Below are 21,091 nucleotides of genomic sequence, written 5' to 3'. Positions count from 1 at the left end.
GTCGAAACTTAGAACATGGAACTGTCCATCTGATATCCTAGAACCAATTATCCTGCTGTATTCAAAAACCACGATAAAAGTCAGACTATCGAGACAAGGAGCTACAACATCTGCCATACCAACAGAAAACGGACTTAAACAAGGCTGTCCTCTTGCAGCGACACTCTACAACTTGTTCACTGCCGATATCGAAGAACATCTAAAATCACATAAAACCAATCCCCCCAAAATCAACTCGATCCCAGTCCCAATCATGGCATACGCTGATGACATTGTGCTACTAGACAAAACACCGACTGGGCTACAAACGACACTAGCAGATCTAAGCCATTACATGAAAAAAAACGAACTAACGATCAATACGGAAAAAACAAAGACAATGACCCTCACCAAACCATCAAAAAAAAGAACAAACCAATATATCTTCACGATCGACAACTCAGAAATAGAAAATGTTACATCGTTCAAATACCTAGGGATCACAATAAACCAGTCAAAATCAGAAGACCAGTGGATAGACAAAATCGAACAAACATCTCAAACTCTATCAAGACAAGGCTGCCTCCTTCACAGAAAATACGGCAAGTTCTCCTTTAAGCCAATTATCTCCTACTACAGACACAAGTATATTCCGATTCTCACCTACGGTACCGAAGCAATGTTGAACGCTCAGAGAGTCAACTGGACAAAATATGAAGCGACTTTCTGGCGCAAAGTCCTTCGACTCCCGCAAACATTTCCAATGCCAAGAATACGCTACGAACTGGCAACTCAATCAATCGAATCAGTCGTACAATGGAAAAGACTAGACATTTTTCGGAAAATATTGACAGATGGGAAAACTCCAGCAATTCAAATACTTCGACACAAAGAAAACACCTTCAACACGACAATATTGGAAAAATGGAAAGATACAATGAGAAAAGAAATGGATAGTGAAAATATCACAGAAGAACTGCTCACACTTCGTCCACAACACGCAAAAACAAAACTGCTGCACAACGACTGGATAAAGACCATCCAACAAAAAAATACCTACAAACAGAACCTACAATGCACAAAAGATAATAGGAGAATCCACGAACCACCGGCGTACCTGCAAACCTTCCCAGACCAAACCATTCGAGCAACATTCCTAAAAATTCGCCTAAACATTCTTCCTACAAAAGCATACCTATACACAAAAAGACAGATCAAGCCCGAAGACAACTACTGCAGGTTCTGTAAAGACCAAAAAATCGAGGAAACCATTTTTCACCTCGTAATGGAATGCAACGAACTCGCCACACAACGCAAAGAATTCGGTGCATTCTTTCAACTCTCATCGACACAAATGTGTACGCAAGAAAGATGGACCGCTCTCCTAAGCGGCCACAACAACAAGTACACCTACACAATTGCTCTCTTCCTATCTTCTATACTCGAACTAAACAAACAAAAGTTAAAAACCGATTCTAAATCAAGTAAATGATGAAAAAGTTTTCAAATAAACTGCAGCATCAAAAAAAAAAAAAAAAAAATAGCATTCTCAGAATAGAGAGAACCATGGGTGGGAGCACACTTGTGGTTCAGCGGAGCAGAAAAGGGCATACTGAAGGATAAGTGAAGCAGGGTGATGGCTCAAGGAAACAAGGGTAGAGTGGATGGGAAGAGGTGGTCTGAGGCGGAATGAGCTACATGAGTTGGTAATGGTGCAAGCTTCAAAATGCACCAGGCCCCATGTTTTAATTCAACTAAGGGGTTATGGTCTTACATCAAATGGTAAAGGCCTCAGGCTGCAGCATATGTAAGGCACACTAATTAACTTAAGTAGAACCATGAGAGGCACAGTTAGTTCCAATTAACACCAAGCTAGAGTTGAACGGGTGCAATATCACACAGACTTGTGGAAGAATCTCGAGGCAGCTGAATGCAGGCATGGCTACATTTCGGAGAGGGGCGGGGTATGGATTCTTCAAACATTTGTAATTACACTAAGGACCCCTGGATACTTCCCACCCAACAAGATGCACTTGTCAGTGGTCCATATGGCTTTGATGTGAATGGGCATTAGACATCTTCTGGAGACTGTCAGGTACAGGTAAGAGGGACAGGGTAAGTGGGGCATTCCAGAAGTGCAATGGGGAGAAGATAAAGCTCTGCTCTGGTGATGGAGAAGTGTGCACAGACAAGCAAGAAAAGGCAAGCGGGCAGTATTAGAGCTAAAATAGCTGATACCAGCATACAAGGAGTAAGGCATCTGCAGTTTTCAGAATGAAAACAGTGCTAGTTAAGAAATGCGAAATGACAGGAGAAGACGACTCCTGTCTGGAGAAAGCTGCGGCTGCAGGAAATGAGGAGGTGCTGCTGAGACTTTTTCAGAGGAGAGTTGGAGAGGGGGCAGCAGGTGAAAGAAGGAGGTGAACTCTACCAAACACAAAGTGAGAGAATCGCCCGAGAGGCAAGTGCCGTGAACAGCACTGTGGACTTGTGTTTGTTGCTGGATTATGACTGCAACACAGGCGCAGAGCACCCTGAGGGGAGCGCCCAAGAGACGAGTGCAGTGAATGTCAGGCTGATGTGGACTTGTGTTTGTCACTTTTGGAGGAGTACCACCAAGTATTATAACTGCAGCCCAGGCGCAGAGAGCCAGAGAGGTGACTGCAGTTAATGGCAGCTGAAGGTTTGGGGGGAGGGGAAGCGGTGAAGCAACACTGTGAGTGAGAGGTGAAGAGCTATTCTTTTCTTGCCCTGCTGTAAAGGACCTAATGTATCAATTGGGTTGCAAAAGATATACACACTGTCCTCGGGCATGCACAAATACATCACCCTCCCCTCCCCAGAGTATGCCTGAAGACATGTTTGGTCTACCTCTCAATTACATTTCTGCCTCGGCCAAAATGGTCAGTCGCTGCTGAAAAACCATCTCAGATTTCTTCGATAAAAATATCTTAATTGAAGACTCACCATACTTATGCACCTTGGAGAAGGTTGTTGCTAACCAACTGCTGACCTTCGTGGAAAAGTGGTTTTTGCTGGACCCTTTGCAGTCGGGCTTTAGACCTAGATTTAAGACCGAGACAGCACTCCTGGCAGTGTAGGATGACTTGTTGGAGGCCACAGATAATGGAGATCTTTCACTACTTGTAATTTTGAATCTCTCTGCGGCTTTCAACACTGTCAACCATTCTATACTGCTCAGCCACTTGAAGGAAACTGGCAACGTTTCCAATCATGCCTTGAAATGGCTTGCCTCTTTCCTGTCTGATTGATATCAGCAGGTGGAAATGGGGGACTTTCTTTCAGACCCCACCTGCACTGGCTGTAGGGTACCTCGAGGCTCCTCCCTTTCGCCTTTACTTTTTAATCTCTATTTGCGGCCGTTGATGAATATTCTGAGGAGGCATCGGATCAATTTTCATTCATACGTCGATGATACCCAGGTCTTCATCAATCACTGTTTACAGGAGGTTAGCCAATGGAGTCTGCAAACCAGCTGCAATTAAATCCAGCCAAGACTGAGGTTTGGACCACAGCACCTTCACAGGGCAGGAAATTGACCCCAGGATTTCCACTGTGGGGGCTGATCTTAAATTTGTCCCCCAAGATAAAACATCTTAGTTGTAATTGGTAATATAACTTTGGAAGGGAAAGCCAGGTTAGTGCCAAGGTTCAGGCAGTCTTCTACTCCTTGCGTATGCTATGCCAAATCTTGCCATATGTTCCTAGCAGTGACCATGCCATGGTGGTGGGGTCACTTGTAAACTCACATCAGGGCTATTCTAATAGTCTTCTTGCTGGAATTCCTGCCAAACAAATCCAGAGATTGCAAAGTGCTCAGAATGCAGCAGTTAGATTAACATGTGGCCTGACAAAAATATGATCAAATCGCTGGTGCATGCCACTCTCTTCACTGGTTGGCAGTGGAAAAACTTTAAGATCGCCTGCCTCATACATAAGAGCCTTAAAGGGCTTATAGTCGACATCAACCGTCCAAGCCTCTGCGTTCAGGGGCTCAATTGTTGAATATTCCCTGCTCTCGATGTGTGAAGAGGGGCGACAGGAGATTTGCTGTCTATGGCCCTCGGCTTTAGAATAGCATCCCCAGAGAAATCAAGTCCTTGGAATCGGTCTGTAAGTTTCGTAGCGCTTCGAATACCTTCCTTTCAAGAATAATGTGACCTCTAGATGTCCAATTTTTGGTTTTGTCCCTCCTTCCAGATGTTCTCTTTTTTCCAGCTCTGTATGTATCTTGTGCTCATCTCTTAATACCATCTGCGCCTCGATTCAGTTCGTCCTTGTGCACGTTTATAAATAAATCAAATCAAAAACCTTGCTTCAAAAGGGCACTGAAGGATTAACGGAAATTCTGTGCAATACAGCAGAATCCAGTACTGATAAGAGTGAGCCAGTTTTCAAGCTGAATCTGCATAATACAGGTCCACAATCCAGAGGTTCATTGGAGGGTGACCTCAGAGCAATCAATAGCTAAGTTCTCACCTTCAAACACAGCTGCCATCTTGAAAGAAGGTTTGGGTGACTTGGTGTTGGACAAATACATTACTCCCTTTACAACATCCTCAAGGAAAGCTCTACGGGGGTAAGGGCATCCGGTGATATCATGAATCTAGGTTCGGCATCCATCTTTGCCCTTAACCTAGTCCTAACCTAATTTGTAAATCTGTATAATAACATCTGAATTAGGGTGAAACAACATTCTAAGAGTCTCATTAGCATAAAGAGCAGCCATACAGAGCAACTTAGACCTGCTTCTTTGTGGAAAGGATCTGTGGTCCTCAACTAACCAGCAAACGGTTTGTGAGCAGCAACGGTTAATGAAATCATCATAGGAATTCTCTCTACTAGACAGAACATTGTGGAAAGTGAACATAGCACAGATAAAACAAGTATTGGCATTGAAGAGGTAGAAGAACAACAATGTGATGAAATAGCGGAGGACATAAGTGATCGCATTGACAAATTATCGGTTCCTCCCCCGGTCGCTAACAAAATCCAATCCAGCCCTAGGCCTAAAAATACAAAAAAGACAAAAAGTGAATCCTAACGAAATTCTCCAAGGAGGTTCTTGAGAACCCTTACACTACATGAAGCCTGGGGCAGTCCAAACATAAGTTCCATGCAAATGCAGACTAAACCAATAAAGCCAAATAGGAAAGAGAAAAACAAAAAGTCCAGGAGCTGGTGGATAATATAGCCACCATAAGGGACAAGAATGAATTATTTAATGGTCTTGATTCTATGGCCAATTTATCAGTCGAGCTGAAGCCTCTGAATAGAGAAGAAAACGGTTATTTTGGAAGAAAGGAACTTTAGTTCCAATGAGAAGTCTGTGACCTCAAATCCACCAAAAGTAAACAATGACTCTCCCCTTGATGTGCTTGAGCAAACAAGCGGCTTAGTCTCATTGTCTAGGTTAGTGAAGATTCTGATCCTGGAAGATTTAATTAGAGGGAGTAGTTTCTTTTAATAAGGTTCAAACGTGTTTCCCAGAGAACTCAACCATCCAGGCTAGAAGCCGAGACAAATGGGTTAAACAAAAACAGTACTCTGTAAATAGGACTGACGGTTGGATATATTTTACCAGATCATAATAAGCCATTGCTCAATTGATCAAATAGCTTCATCCTATTCTAGGACATCCCCAGACTAAGGATCATTACTTCACAAGACATGGATTTGGTAGAGTTTCTGCAAGAGGTATGTGTACCTGGCTTCCCTAGAAATATTGTCAAGGGTTATAATGGAGATGTTAATCTCCGAAACGGAATGTTTCAGGCAAATGGGATACAACATTGCACCCTTTCTGGAGCAAGAGCGGTGCCAGTCCTTCTCTCCTATAAATACGAAAAAAGAAACCATGGTTTCATATGGTGGGGTGGAACTTACTATCACTTGTATGGACATGTTGGTAGATCAATTACGCTCCATAATGACGGCCTAGAGAAATGTTGCAAATGGTCTTGGCTCCCTGCTGCCTTGATGACTTGCAAGAAATAACTGTGGATCAATAGGAGCAGCCTTTTACCTTGACAGAGTATTAACATTGTTTTGTGGAACACGAGGGACCACAGGCACATCTGTACCAATGAAATGAAAGTCTTTGTGGTACACAGAGAATATCACAAGGCTCCTGCACAGCATTCATTTGGACGGTGTCCATGTCTTCTCCCAACCTGCTATACAGGGAATCTTGGACAGGCCATCTGGTGGTCTCCTAATTGCAACTAATCATTCTTTGGGCCTCAGCATGGGCAGAATATCGAACTCCTTTCAAGATCTACTGGGAATAGAATATAGCTCAGGGGTTGATTGTAATTTCCCAGTGATTTAAGTGTTTGTCTACTGGAACCCCAGTAAACACAACATTAGGGTCTTCTTGATGGAATTGTTGAACATTCTGGAAGATTGGTCCCTAAAGACCAAGTTGGGCAATGCTCTATAGGCCGGGGATTTTAACTCAGTCTTGCGAAAAATTTACCTTGATAAGGGATGTGTAAATGTGGAAAATATGGTGAAGGGTAGACATTGTGGTATGGAGTGGTCAGTTCTCCTGAGGAAATGGGACCTACTGTGGTTTAATAGTAATGTTGATGGGGATACAGAAGGGGTGGCAACTTGGCACCAAGGAACCTTCTCCTCCTGTATTGCATAATGTGCACCAGTGCCAATTTATTCCACAGGTGTCATTATTTTATAGTTCACCAGTCTGAATTAAGTGTTCATAATATGCTATGCTTACGGCAGAGTTTATGTTTGACACATGAGAGAGGCACCAGATGAAAGCATATAATTCAATTGTCAATTCTGCTGGAAATCGTATTTCATGGTCAACGAATAATGTCTGTAAGTTCAAAAGTGTACTAGGGGACGATTTCCTGACGCCTGATGAGGTTGAGAAAACTCAGATTTGTTCACCATCAATTATTAATGTATTTTTTTAAAATACATTTGCGGGTATTCAAGGGAAAACTAAGCGCGGAAGCGTTACTCACCCTCATACCTTTGATTTAAGTAGGAAATGAGAGCATAGGAAAGAATTAGGCTAATTAAGTTGAGTGCGACTAATGAATTGGAAAACCATAAATTGTCGAAATGCTGCAGACAGAAATATAAGAATTTGATCATCCGGCACAAACAGTAATGCAACACCAGGATGTAGAGCTAACGCTATCAGTGATCAGGGCACACAATTAGAGGAGTTTCTGGGTACTGATCATTAACATGGAGCAGAGCCAGATAGAAAGGCAAATAAATCGTGTTTCACAGGAGTTATGGCATAAGCATTTTAAAAACCTTTATTCAGGAGGTATTACTTCTTTCAGTCTTATGTCCCCTGCCTTGGTGGGTAACTGGACCTTAAAATGTGATTTGAAAATATCTTGTTTCTAATTAAGAATGCCAGAAACTCACGGGCTATGAGCCCTAATGGATTATTCAATGGAACCATGAAGGGGGACCCGTTCTTATAGACCTTGATCCTGTTCATACTATTCTGCAATATTATTTGTTCGGGACGGGAGGTAGCTCAGGGGCACACATTTGTCTTGGAAGCAAGACAATACAGAGAAACAGGGGTTCAAATTCTGGTTCTGTGGCTTAAAGACTGGTCTCCGGGATTTAGCGTGTGATATAAAATTAATTCATGAATTCTCCAATATTCGTTTGAGGAAAACCCTGCAGTATATAGTTCCCATCTATAAAAAGGGGAACCGGCTAGATTCCATGAACTATCGGCCGATCTTCTTGTTAGATGTTGAGAGTAAGATATTATTGGCATTGACTCTAAAAGAACTAGAAATTTGGCCCAGTCAGTCAGGCAGTCTAACCATATATCAATATGGCTTTCAGAGACAGGTTGGCACCACTTTGAAAATAACAATCGTGAACATATTACAGGCTATGTGTACTAGACCCAATTCACCAAACCTTTTCCTTGTTATCACTGAATTCTTCAATGCCTTTGATTTGATAAACTGTGGTAAATTGTGGTGTAAATTCTCCAACTGGGGACTTCCCAGGGATTGCTCAGTATTCTGGTTTGGCGCATACGACACATACACTTGTGTACAACTAAACCTAGAAGGAAACCTAACCAATAACATTTCCACGACTAGAGGTCTCGGACAGGAGTGCATTTTGGGCCAGTCTGTTTAATATCTACCATAGCTCTCAACTCACCCGCTTTTGGCGGGTGTCACCCGCCTTGAAAGCAGATGAATCATCCGCCAAGTCCCTCAGGCGCCCATTCACTTCTATGGGCCTCTCACCCACCAAAAAGAAAATCGGGTGTTTTCACCCACCTTGGAGACAAAAAAGGTTGGGAGCCAAAAAAGGTTGGGAGCTATGTATCTACTTTTTGGATGTGGACAAAGCCATTGCAGCACATTCCTTGGGGTATCATCGTTTAGGAGTAGCTAAGCTTAAGTGACTAGTCTATGCCAATGATATTCTTCTAATTTATTACACACACACATCGGCCTTCAGAGGATGTTAATGGCGTAGAGTGGGTACGCTAATGAAAATGATCTTATAATAAACAAGAATAAAACTAAAATAATGTGATTCTCCAAAGCTAGGGGAAAATGTGGTCTTACCTGAACTTTGGAGAAAACGGTGATCACAATCACGGATTGCTTTATGTATCTAGGCGAACCTATCATATGAAACTTGGCCATCTTAAACGATATGTTAAATGAAATTGCTGTTTGCTGTGTTCACTGAGAGGTTATGTGAAGGGTTCCATGAACATAGCCTAAAACAACTCTTCGTGTATTTCCAAAGTGTATGCACGTGACGTCATATCGATATGTGATCACACATGATGTTATACGTTGAGGGAATTACATCGACTGGATAGCGATTTGGTCACAGCACAGATATCCGTTATTAAATCCCTGACCCAGACCCCGCAGTGACACATCAGCGTTGTAGCGCCACCTACTTTTTGCAAGGCACCAGCCCCTTCTTCTCTTCCAGGACCCGAATGCGGCGGTTGGTCGCGTCGTAAGTCACTGCCGCTCTTACGTTTCGGCCCGAAGTGTGATCATATTGCACTGTCCTGCCCTCCCATTGCAGCGGCGCGAGACAGGGCTGGGGCGCGAGGGCTGGGGTGGGGCTGACGGACAGAACCCCCGCAGCATATAGCCAATAGTACAGGAACAAAACAGTTGGCATGCGAAGGACGCCCACCCGGGCCAGGAAGAAGCGTTGTGTACGCCCGCTTTTCATGGTGAGCAGGTAAACAAAAATGCAGTTGAGATAGTGGGTCAGCGCTGTCACTCGCTGCTGAGTTGGGTGCTTATCTTGGCAGCACCAAGCTTGTGCTCGAGATTTTGCTCTGTTGGGGAGGCGGGCCTTCTGTGTGCTACACCCAACAGCGAGTGACGCGCTCGATACTTGTCAGGGAATGAGAGAAGATGCTGGAAGCTTAAACGCCTGATCTGGAATGCAGCGCCAGCGCCCCTGTGGCCAACCATGCTGCATGTGGCGTGTCTAGGTTAACGTTAAGTAGCTCAGAAATATATTCCCCTGTACACTTTGTTTCAAAGACTTTTTAAGATACTGCAAACCACACAGCTTAATGTGCCATGCTGTACTCGGTGGCGGCTGGGGAATTTTGTAACTGGAAGGGCCTAAATGTTATGTGCCTAATATGCAAGAAGAGTGACCAAGCACAGTGAGGGAGCCCGTACCAAATAAGAAGGGTTCGGGGGAAGGGGTGGTTCTCCCCATGAACATTTTTAAAATAATTTGTTAAAATGGTGCATTTTACAGTATTTGTTTCGAGAAATGGGATAAAAACCCAGTTTTTATAAAAACAGTTTGCAATCAATTTTGTATGATAGAGCATAAAAAATCTGTAGAGGCAAGTTACAAACAGTGCAAAGGACGTTGTTCCAATGCAATTTCATTATGCCTTTGCCCACAACATATGCTAGCATATACAACATTTAGCATGCTGGATGTGCCCATCCTGCCCATGGATGCTGCATCAATATCTGCCAGTATTACCATAAACGGACTCCCAGCCAGAAAAAAAACAAAGTATTTACAGACTGGCTATACCAAGATAGGACAGTGTACCAAGTAATAACACTTAACATGTTGTCTTTACCCTTGAGACACTGTGCCTCAATGGCAAAGCAAAGACAAGTGTTACTATGTGGTTAGACTGGCCTACATTGAATGTAAGATAGTCTAGCCAGGTAATACCACTTGCTAACTGTCTGTGCATCAAGTATAAAGCAAAGACAAGTGTTATTACATGGATAGACAGGCCTACATTGAATGAAGTCTAGCCACATCATGTTTACTTTACCCTTGCTGGGTAAAACAAAGATACATGTTATTACGTGGATAGACTGGCCTGCATTCAATACCCCATAGTGGCGGGCTGCCACTGCCTTTGACTTAATCTCATCACATGAAATGATATCCCCTGACATGGCCATGAACAGATCACAGGAAAAGGATGTCTGGCACGGTCTAACCTAAATCCTCGGGCCGATCGCGAGATATCATATTACCAAATGAGTGGCCTCGGAGCACTCTGGCAAATATTTAATATGTATTAAGGATATTTCACGGTACACTCTCAGTATAAGGCGCTAGCAAGAAGCACAACCAACTGGGAACTGCAGAGGCCTGTGGGCTCGACAAAGGCTCTGGTCTGGACCTAGCAACCGCTTAAAATTTGGGTTATGCAGATTGATGAAAAGTCGAAGTAATAACCAGACTAAACTTGCACAGATAAGGATCTCACAGAGCCGTAAGGCACTATACTAGTTGTCCACTGCTATGAGAACAGCCGAGCAATATTTATTTATGCACTAAACGCACGTGCGTGGACAGACACCAGAGTTCATGGATGTCAACTTCACAAATGTATTGGTGGGGCTCAGGAAATGACATGAAATCACTGAAAAAGAGTGCCGGGAGAATCTATGTGTTATGAGCTGCCAGGGAATCTTCTCCAGCAAATCAACATTGTATGAACACAGACTTTACTCACAGATGCAATCTCATGTTTGAAGCTTCTGGCCACTGCCTCATTTTTGGGTTTTATCTCTAAGTCCACAACCCCGTACCATGCAAGTTTGTGCTGATAAGTGTTCATTTTTCACTTCATAGGGCTAAAATAGCTTCTGTTTTTTAGAGATTAATTGAAAAAGTAGAGATTTCACAAAACTAACCAACCTGACACTAAATATCATTATAGAAACATTTTGAGCAAAAGCAGTATGATTTTAGCTTTTGTTGCTCTATCAGTAAATGAAAAGGCAACGGGATGGCCAGACATCTATGTATTGAGAAGTTGGTGTTTTCGGCCTGGGTATGTGGGGGTTTACGTCTGGAACAGGTAAGAAAGACTCTGCTCGAGGAGTGCTTCCCACTACAGCATCAAGCCTGCGGTGGCTGGCACTCTGTCCATAGTAGTACCTATCATCATGCTCATTCTTTGAAATCACCTCCTTTCCTTGTTTATGAAAGTCATTTTACCCCCATCTAAAACCATTGAGTTGTGATGTCCATTACACCACCTTTACACTTAATGCCACCACTTAGTGTCCAAGATTATTTTTTTCTTTCTTATAAACAGTTTGTTTTTTAGGAAAAGGCATACATGTGTCCTTTCTGTGATTCATTTAATTGGAAAATAACCTTTGTGCTGGGCCTTACTGGCCTGCTCTCGCATGTCCCAGTAGAGGGAGATTTGGGCACAAGCTACAATAGGGGGGGAAAATGAGCAACGTGGGTCCTATCACACCTTTAGTTCTCTAAAATAAGGATACATAGAGCTCTTCATTTCTGTACTGTAAATCCCACTTTCTTTAGTGCATGGCATTTTGCATTCCTGTATATTTTAGTTTTCCACATAATACAATTCGCCCTATAAGTAGCAGAAGGCAATATGATGCGAGCCTGAAAGCCAGGACTGAATAATTATTTCATGCCTCACATGAGACAACCACAGATGTCATTTAGTTAATGTTTCATATTGGCATGCATCTTGTTATGAAGGATATAAATAACATGTACAAATCTACAAAAAAGGTGAACAAGTTTTCTTGGCAGCTAAGCCGTATACCATTAAATGATCATGGACCCACCTCAGTGAGTTGTGACTTCACATACAAGTGGGCCATTTTCTCGTTTCACAGGTGTCTACGGCAGCCTGCAATAAAGAGATGCCAAATGGGCTACGTAAAAGAAACAACAAGACTGCTCTGCTATAATGTATAGGTGTACCAATATTAGCTTTTAGATTAAGCTTTATTGTAGACCCCCTTCATGCAGCGATCCCCCAGCTCCACGCTTCTCGCTATTTCAGTGGCCTGGTCTAATGATGTGTTTTTTGTCTGCCATAGCTTTTGTTGTATATGTGGATCGGCTCCATTTAATACAAGTTGGTCCCTTAGGTATTCGTCTCCGACGCCAGTGAAACTGCAGGTTGACATGAGTGTCCTGAGGGACACCATGTAGGTGTCGATGGACTCGCGTTTCAATTGTTTTCTGGAGAAAAACCTGTACCTTTCCAGTACAACATTGGTCTTATTGCCAAAGTGTTTGGTAAGTTTGGCTAGTGTAGCCTCAAATTTGCAGTTGCCATCCCCTCCTGCATCGTCGGATTCAGGAAGCGCCCTGAATATCCTTAGGGCCTCTGCTCCAGCACTGTTCAACAGGGTAGCTTCCTTGAGGTCATCGTTGAATTTATTGACACCAATAGCCCTGAGATATACTTGGAAACCATCAATCCATTACTCCCACGGGCACGTAGGGTTCCCAGGACATGGAAGAAATTTCATTGGAGGCGGGACGTTTTGCATGGCTGTATGTGGTTTGTGATCAGGCTTGGTGACTTGCCTAAAAGTGTTGTGCACCCGCAGTGCTTGAAGATGCCTTGCTAGAACAATTAGTTCTGTAAACGGCTTGTTCATGGCAATAGTATGGTAATATTAACCAATCAAATTGCTTTATTGTTTGAACAAAACAGAGAAGCTCCGACTATCGTGTATCAGGGGACCTCTCCCAGTTCACATGTGTGTTTTGACAGTCCTGCTACGACTTTTGCTGGCCTGCAGGCTGCACATTCACCTCTTTGCAGTCTGATTGGAGTATTTCCCTAGAGACGGCACTCGTAATGTGCTCCACTCTCCCTCCGTAATATCGTTGTCATGGCAATGCGAGTAGATACATGGAAAATGGCCACACGCAAAGTGATGCCCTAAGGTCCTTTCCTTGAATCGCTAGCCAACGGCAGACGCTAGCGATTCGTAAGATGCTTTTAACTGCCTCCACACGTACCGATAAGTGTTCACAAAGGCCTTCACAATCAACACTCCGGCAGACCTGGTAATTCCTTCGTACCTGTACCACCCACAAACAGCTCTGTTGTGGTCAGGCAAGGCTGCGGTAGGCAGTTGAAAGGCGCATTTAGTTGCTCGTCTTCGCTCGCTCCCTCACTCTCCCAGTCTCCACCCAACAGGGCGCAGTGCTCACCGGCAGCGCAGTCGGACAAGCTCCGGGGGCCTTTTAGGTACTCCTCGTTGCCATTTGTAATGAATAGGCGTACCAATATTAGCTTTTAGATTAAGCTTTATTGTAGGCCCCTGGAGTGCAGAGCCGCCGGGAGAAGAATGATTGGGAACATTCCCTTAGGTCAGAACGTTCCATTTACATAGGTTCCACTGACTTAGCGTCAGTGTATTCTATATAAAGAGCTGCCTGTGGAGCGCACTGACAATTTTTTTTTTTTTGTAAAGAACTTGGTCAGTGACTCCCTGGCATGAAAAAAAATAGCAATCCTTACATGGTCATCAAGAGTACTGGAAAAAATGAGAATATCGTCTAAATAGACGATAACGGAAACAAACAGCAGGTCAGACAACAAAGTGTCTCCAAATCTTTGAAAGTTGGCTGGGGCATTTGCCAAGCCAAAGGGCATCCCTCTATATTCATAGTGCCCCAATGGTGTCCTGAAGGCAGTGTGAGAAACCTGAGGACATCCTCACATTTTCTTCCCTTGGATCCTCGGCCCAGGTAGCCAAGGCACGGCCATCGCCTTTGGATCCAGACCCTGGGGGTGGACAAGTGCAGGAGGATCACCTGAGAAGGGGATCCTTGGGGATTAGAAAGAGGATGCCCAAGGGTGAGACGCAGTATTCTCTTCCTCTTTTCCGATATCCATCATCCTGCTCTCCCTCAGCCTTTGCAGAACAGTATCCTTCATTTCTTGATAGTAATATACCAGACTTACCAATTATCCCTATAAGACACTACAGCTCCCACAATCCCTATTTCTCACTTGCTTGTCTAAGTACTGAGACATGGAAGAAACAACATAGAGGAGGAAAGATTAACCATAGGAACCAATGTACCATGAGTTCCTATGGGCAGTCCCCATTTTGTCCCAATAGTCAGGCAGGGCCAGGCAATCAAGCACAACCAGATACACATGACTTCACTTAACTCTGGGTGTCAGTATAAAGGCAGCCATTAGAAATAGCATTCAGAGCGAGCTGGAACTGCAGAGAGGACCTGGAGAGCCCAGAAACTAGAAAGAGCAGAGGAATCTGTGGATGGTGTCTAGAGGAGAACGAAAGGGCGAGACGCTGACCCAGTGCCTGTGTGAGGCTATAGCACAGCTAGGAAACCCTGTCTCTCAAAGGCCAAAGAAGGCGGACTGCAGCCTGCTGGCTGTGTCCACTGCAATACTTGTTTCCGCTGGGCATGTGAAGCGAAGACCAGGTCTTTGAGGGTCAGGTGGTGAGACCCTGAACTCAACCTAGAAATCGGAGGGAGTTGCCCACCAGCACTGCGCTATTTTGGTGAGTCTCATGAACAGAGGAAGAGAGGAACATGGTAAGCGTGTGTGTGGCTGGAACGGGAGAAGGAGGCATACATTTAATGAAGAGGAACTGCATTCTGGGACTTGTAGTTTGGGAAAACAGCAAGATTTAAAAATCCAGAAAAGAGAAGTGCCCAAGAGGAACAGCATTTTGGGACTTGCAGTGCGAGAAATCAGCTAAGAAAGCAAAGTAATGCTGAAATTGAAAACTTTCGTTTTGAAATATGTTTGATTACTAGATTTGAGCCCGGCAGAGAGAAACCTAGATGAAAAAGGATATCGTTGAACTTTTGTGTATGAAACTACGAGACCCAAGAGTCATTATGGTACAAGAGCCAAGTGTAAGGAAGTCGAAAGTCGAAGTGGTCCTGGAGAGGTCTGTGAAAAATCCTGACATAATCGAAAGTCTTTGATTTTAAGGAAAGGTCTGAGCCCAACTGAGGGAGACCTGGAATCTGAATACATCTTGGGGAAGGGAGCTCCCCCCTGGCATTGTAATTGAAAGGTCTGAGCCCTGCCAAAGGAGACCTGTTTTGAACGGTGAATTGAACTTAAACCAAGTGACTTTTTTGTGGAAGGCTAAGTCGGCCCTGATCTACAATCTGAATTGCATCTTCAGTGTCTCGAGCCAGAGTGTGTCACGCAGCCTAAGTGGGCCACCTTACCCCGTGAGGTTTAACGTTGGGAAGAGACTTTGCTCAGCCACAATGAGATATAATTTGAACACTTATTTTTCTTTATTTGCATTTACATTTCCCTCTTCACATTTATTATCTTAAAGTAAGGGCAGGCATTAGGTTTTTCTTAGTATAGGCCACTTCTTTTGACTAAACACTGACTAGGACTGTGTTTTCTTTGATTTGATGGCCAGGATTAATCCCATCTTAGATATAGAGCAAAGTAGGAGTTTCTCCACCCCCAACATTTTCAATAAAGGTTTTGAACACTTACAGCCCTTGTATCTGTCATACTTTTGATACCATGAGTCTCTCACAGCAGTCTTCAATTCGTCCCCTGTCCTGATTATGATTAAGTGATAGGCGCCACACACATCTAACTTGAAAAAGATGGTGGCTCCATGAACTGCTTCAAGTATGGCAGAAATCAAGAGCAGGAGGTATTTATCTCTGGTGGTTTTCTTATTCAGCCCTTTGTAATCCAGTCATGATCGTCGCTCTCAGCTGTCCTTTTGGGCTCAAACAACAATGGTGCTGTTCCAGGGGCCTCTGAAGGCACTATGAGGCCATTTGTAAGATGTTTATTAAGGTATGCTTTTAGTGTTTTCTTTTCATACTCAGAGTGGACGTACATACATCCATAAGGCAAAGTGGACCCAGGAACACCTTCAATGACACAATCCTTGTCCCTATGGTAATTCGGGCTCAGGAGTTTCTGTAAAGATATCCAAAAAGTCTGAATATTCCAGGGGAATGTTATTCACCTCAGCAACTGTTAGTGTCTTCAGAATCAAAACGTTTAGCACTAGCCGTCTTCCTGTCTTTTATGCAGTCTGCAATGTAGATTCTGATCTCAGTACCGGTTCACCAATTGATATAAGGGTTATGCCTTTTTAACCAAGGTTCATGCACTATTTTTTTAAGGTCAAAACATAAGGTTTCTTCATATCGGCCTATTTGCATGGTAGTCATAAAGGTTTGCTCTTTCACTATACCAGATCTCAGGGGTTGACCGTCAAATTCTTCAACTGACTGAAAGGTTTCTTTGGCTATTATAGGTACTTGTTGTTGAATGGCCCACCTTTTATCCATAAATAGACCTGCAGCACCACAGTCCACCAATGTAGGTATTTTATAGACATCTCCTGTAGGTATTGACAGCAACACTGGTAATATCAAGAATGTGGACTCTTTCTTGTTCTCCACTGTTTGGAGGGTAGGATTATTCTCGCTCTCCCGCACTAACGTCTGTAAGGAACTCATGGTGGCAACAGTAAAGACAGACATAAGTGATCACAGTTGAATGGTGTTTAGTGAACTGTATAAGTAGGTTGGAAAATGCCTAATCTAATCCTTAAATCTAAAATGGGAGCAAGCTTCGACCATCAAACAATGAGAAGGCAGTGCTAGTGGTGTCGTAGTCAAATAAAAGGGCCTATACTAAAAAACCTATTGCCAATCCTTACGCTAAAAACAAAAAGAAGTGTGGGATAATGTTCTTAAGAATGAAGCAAGTGTTCACAAATAATAAATCGGGATGCAGTACTTGAGGTCTCCCTTCCCCACGTTTTCAGCACGGGACAAGGTAGGACTTTGGGGCACAGCACACGCTCAAGCTTTCCCAGCACAAACTAACAGTTCCGCTTTCAATAATCGGGGCCTTCGGTGGTTAAGTCTCTTTCCTGCAAAGAGTCTCTTGTTGCCGTGGGCCTGATGTATTCAAATAATAAACAAAATGTTCCTTTTCACATATACATTGGGTAATGCCTTTTCCACCCCTGAGTCACCCTCTTCTGGGCTCGGACCCTTCTCAATTGTTAGCGCCTCCCTCAGCCCTATTCACTATAGCTTTCAACACAATCTTCTTTGTGACATTCACAAATCTTAATTACTTTTTGTATAGTTCACTGTTGGCATCCCTCGGCCGGGTTCACTCTTGTCAACACACTGTATTTCGGGACTTTAGGCTTTGCCCCTTCTTCATCAGCATCCCTTGTTCGGGTTCACCCTTGCCAATCTTCTCAATCGCGCCTTTTCTATTCAACTTTTACGATGCAGGATTCATTTCCCTTAGCTTCACAATCATCTGTCGGTCAAAGACTTTCGACTGTACAGAGGATTTTGCAAGACCACTGTATGACCACTTTGACCCCCTTTTTGCCTTTCCGAAGGCCTTCTGGTTATGGTAGTTTCAACAATCAGGTAATTGTCCAGAGTGTCCTGAGTGAGAACCCACATGGTGCCGGACTCCTCTATTGCTGGTTTTCCCCCTCTTATCAGCAATAGTTATTTTAACCTTTCACAATTCAATTAGCCGTCTGCTACTTTTCATTCAACACGGTTCAGTTTCTTATCGACTCTCCCCTCGACTCACTGGCTGTGATGAACAGCTAGGCTTTCTTTCTCTTTGGAGTCAGGGTTGGTACCACAGAGACAAGCGTCTCCCCCCGGCTTGGTTATCAGCTGACGAGGGTCTTGTGTACCGTTCACATCTGCTGCAACACACACTGGCTATTGTTTGCTCTTACGATTCCTTCTGCAGAGGTTTCACGGGCCTTGGTTGGAAAGGGCAAGGTTGCTTCTCTCCTTGTCACACTCTCGGTATGCGCTGTCTTTCTCCTCCTCTTGAACTGCTGTGCTGAGTTAGCTCTGTCGTCGTGCAGTCTGCTTTGCTCGTCTTGCGCTTTTGTGCTCCACCTTTTATCACTGTGGGGAAGGGAAGGGGCCGTCGGGTGTGTGCGGTTCTGGTCAATTGCCTGACTTACCCTGACCCTGGAATTGGGACATGTGAGATAAATGGCTTGGGTGGTAGTCCATCGTTATTCGTGGTATGCAAAAGTGTTTGCGTCGGAAGGAGGCAGGTTGTCATGGAAAATTAGACTCTTCGCCCTAGGGGCGTTGATAAAATGAGAAGGGTGAGATTAGTGGACAACAGAAAAAGGAGGATTCTCTGAGTTGGGGTGTTTGAGGTTAAGAAGGTTTGTGATCCATATACAGAGGGTTTGTTGGATCTGGTTCCCGAGAGATTCACTGGGAGGAAGGGAGGTAGATGTTGTATAGCCTACAAAAGCTTCAGATGTCTTGCTTCCTCTCCATCAGTGTAATGCTGTATCTTCCCTGGGGTCTTTCTCCGAGCACAACCTCAAATTCCCCCTTCCAGGTGATCCTCTCTCTTCCCTCTGCCCCTGGGGTTGAGGTCTGAGAGCATCGGCCCTTCCCAGGCCACCTGAATAAGGGATTATCCAGGCTGGCTAGGAAGAATACCCTCAGGTTTCTCACATGTCCCACTTAAGAACGGGAGAGGGCATTTCCCTGCCGGCATCAATTGCTAAAGGACAATCCTTAACCAGATGGATTTGGGTTCCTCAGTACATGCACAGGCCCAAAGATCGTCTTCATTTTTTTAAAACTTTCATTATTGATTTTCAACCAACTCAAACATATCAATACCTGAACTCAATTACCCCATTGTCCCGCTCCTCCCCTCCTCCCACCCGGGCTCACAAGAATTCCACACATGGCGTTACATTTGTCAGCTTTGTTTCCTAGTCTACCTCATCACAAGGCTACAGCAAGTACACATCCAGCTTTTCCCCATGGCGATGATTGGCACCATTGGGGACTTCCAGGGCAGTTCAGCTCATATCTTTTCTTAGGTTAACGCTCCCCTTATGGGGGTACCATTCATGGACCATGACTCGTGACCCTCCTGCACTTCCCCAGACTGGGATTGCCGGGGGCTACCACTGTCCTTAAGTATCATTGCTATTTAAGTAATTATGTCGGGAGTTTGTACCCTCTGTTGCACATCTGCATAGTATTGGCGAAATGGTGGCCAGTAGTCGCATGGGCGGCTGCTGACTGGGAGCATTGATGCATACCTAGTTTCCTTTTGCTCAAATGTGATCATGGTATCGAGCCACCTGGTGAATGTGGGAGCAGTATTTTTCCCCCAAGACCGAGCTATCAGATATCCAGCTGTGGCTGTGGCCGTCGCCATTCCCAGTAGCCTCTTTTCGGTGCACGAGCCACCGTTAATTAGTGCTAGGAGCCATAGTTCCAGTGAGTAGGTTTACATTGTAGACAACATTTCGGATATTGCCCTCTCAATCTCTTCCCAGAAGGTCACGACCCAGCAGTGTGATAAAAGTCAGATGGTTCTGAGACACTTTTCTTTTACCTGAGGTTGGCCTTTCTGGGAAAAACCAGCTCAGTTTGAAGGGGGAGTAGTATACTTGGTGTAGAAATTTGTAATGGTTCAACCTAAACCGGTGATTCATGGACAGTGTGCGGGTCTGTAAGCAGACAGTCTTCCCTTGTTCCTCACGTAGTGATGTACCCAGACAATCCTCCTAGATCTTTCTGCAGGGTCGGTCCCTTACCACCTTTCCTCCTCTAATCAACTTGTAGATTGGCGAGACTAGTTTCCTGAAGGACAGTGGGTTAACCACATAGTTTTGTGCTGGGTGTGGTTTAGGAGCTTGTGGAAAATTAGGTCATGAGTCTGTAGTACAGAAGCAAAGCCACAGCATTATGCCCCCCACCTTGTTCGCAATTCGTCCCATTTGGTGGTGTCCTTCTAGTACAAAGACCCCTGAGGTCTGGACCCCCAGAGACTGGAAATGTGTTCGAAAGGATCTTTCATGTGTGAGAGGGATTCCAACAATGCTGTAGACTGGGAGGTCCGGGAGATAGCAGGATTCTGTTCCCAGGAGACGACCCATTCGTTCCTAGGCCTTGCATGTCAATGCTATGGGTTGAATCTCGTTTTCGGGGCTTTGCCCCCCTGTTTCCCCAGGTGTGTCCCCTCAAATCATTTGGGCTAGCAAGCGCCTGGGCCATGTGGGAGTGTGGGGTGTCGGTAGTGGGAGATCTCCACTCTGCTATGAATTGGAGCTGTGCCGCCAGATAATCTAGGTGCATGTCTGGATACTCCAGGCCACCCTGATCAGTTGGTCTTGTGAGTGTGTCGTACGCTATCCTGGCCTGTCTACCAGCCCATACTAGCCGGGTCATCATGCTTTTAACCCTGGTCCAGAAGTACAGGGGGGCCATCTTGGCACGTTATTGAAAATGTATAAGAGCTTGGGGAGAGTTGGCTAGGGCAATATGAGCAGCCTGAGAGATGGGTAATAGGATCCACGCTTCCACTTTGTGTTCTAGTATCTCAAGCACTTTCACGTAGTTGTCCTTATAAAGATTGCTGACCTTTGTAGAGACCATAATGCCTAGGTAGAGTATCCCTTGGGGGCACCAGCGGAATTCATCCCCCACATTGTCCTGCTGTACCCCGGGTGTCGGGGGGAAGAACCTCGGGTTTGGTCCAGTTGATTCATAAGCCCTAGAGTTCACTAAATCTGATGATCTCTTGGGTTATGGGGGGAGGTTCTGTTTAGGGTATTTAACATACAGCAGAATGACATCTGCATATAATGAGACGATGGATAGGTGTGAATGTATACTGATCCCACAGTGTGCATGCCATTCCCGAATGTGGTAGGCCAGAGGCTCCGTTGCGAGGGCAAATAATATTGGTGAAAAGGGGCAACCTTGGTGCGTGCCCCGG

General features: G+C 44.5%; 1 protein-coding gene across 1 annotated transcript in view; it reads right to left on the bottom strand.

Moving 5' to 3' along the window:
* The window catches only part of EPDR1 (ependymin related 1), a 224,728-nt gene extending 215,367 nt beyond the window's left edge, over nt 1-9,361 (bottom strand). The window contains exon 1 of the mRNA XM_069613271.1: nt 8,942-9,361. Coding sequence (XP_069469372.1) covers nt 8,942-9,228 — 287 coding nt within the window. The 5' untranslated portion in view covers nt 9,229-9,361. The remainder of the gene's footprint in view (nt 1-8,941) is intronic.
* Nucleotides 9,362-21,091: the final 11,730 nt, after the last annotated feature.

Source organism: Ambystoma mexicanum, chromosome 5p (genome assembly GCF_040938575.1).
Source record: "Ambystoma mexicanum isolate Mex_15411 chromosome 5p, UKY_AmexF1_1, whole genome shotgun sequence".
NCBI classification, from domain to species: domain Eukaryota; kingdom Metazoa; phylum Chordata; class Amphibia; order Caudata; family Ambystomatidae; genus Ambystoma; species Ambystoma mexicanum.
The sequence above is the reverse complement of the archived record's forward strand: the minus strand, read 5'-3'. Positions and strand labels throughout refer to the sequence as shown.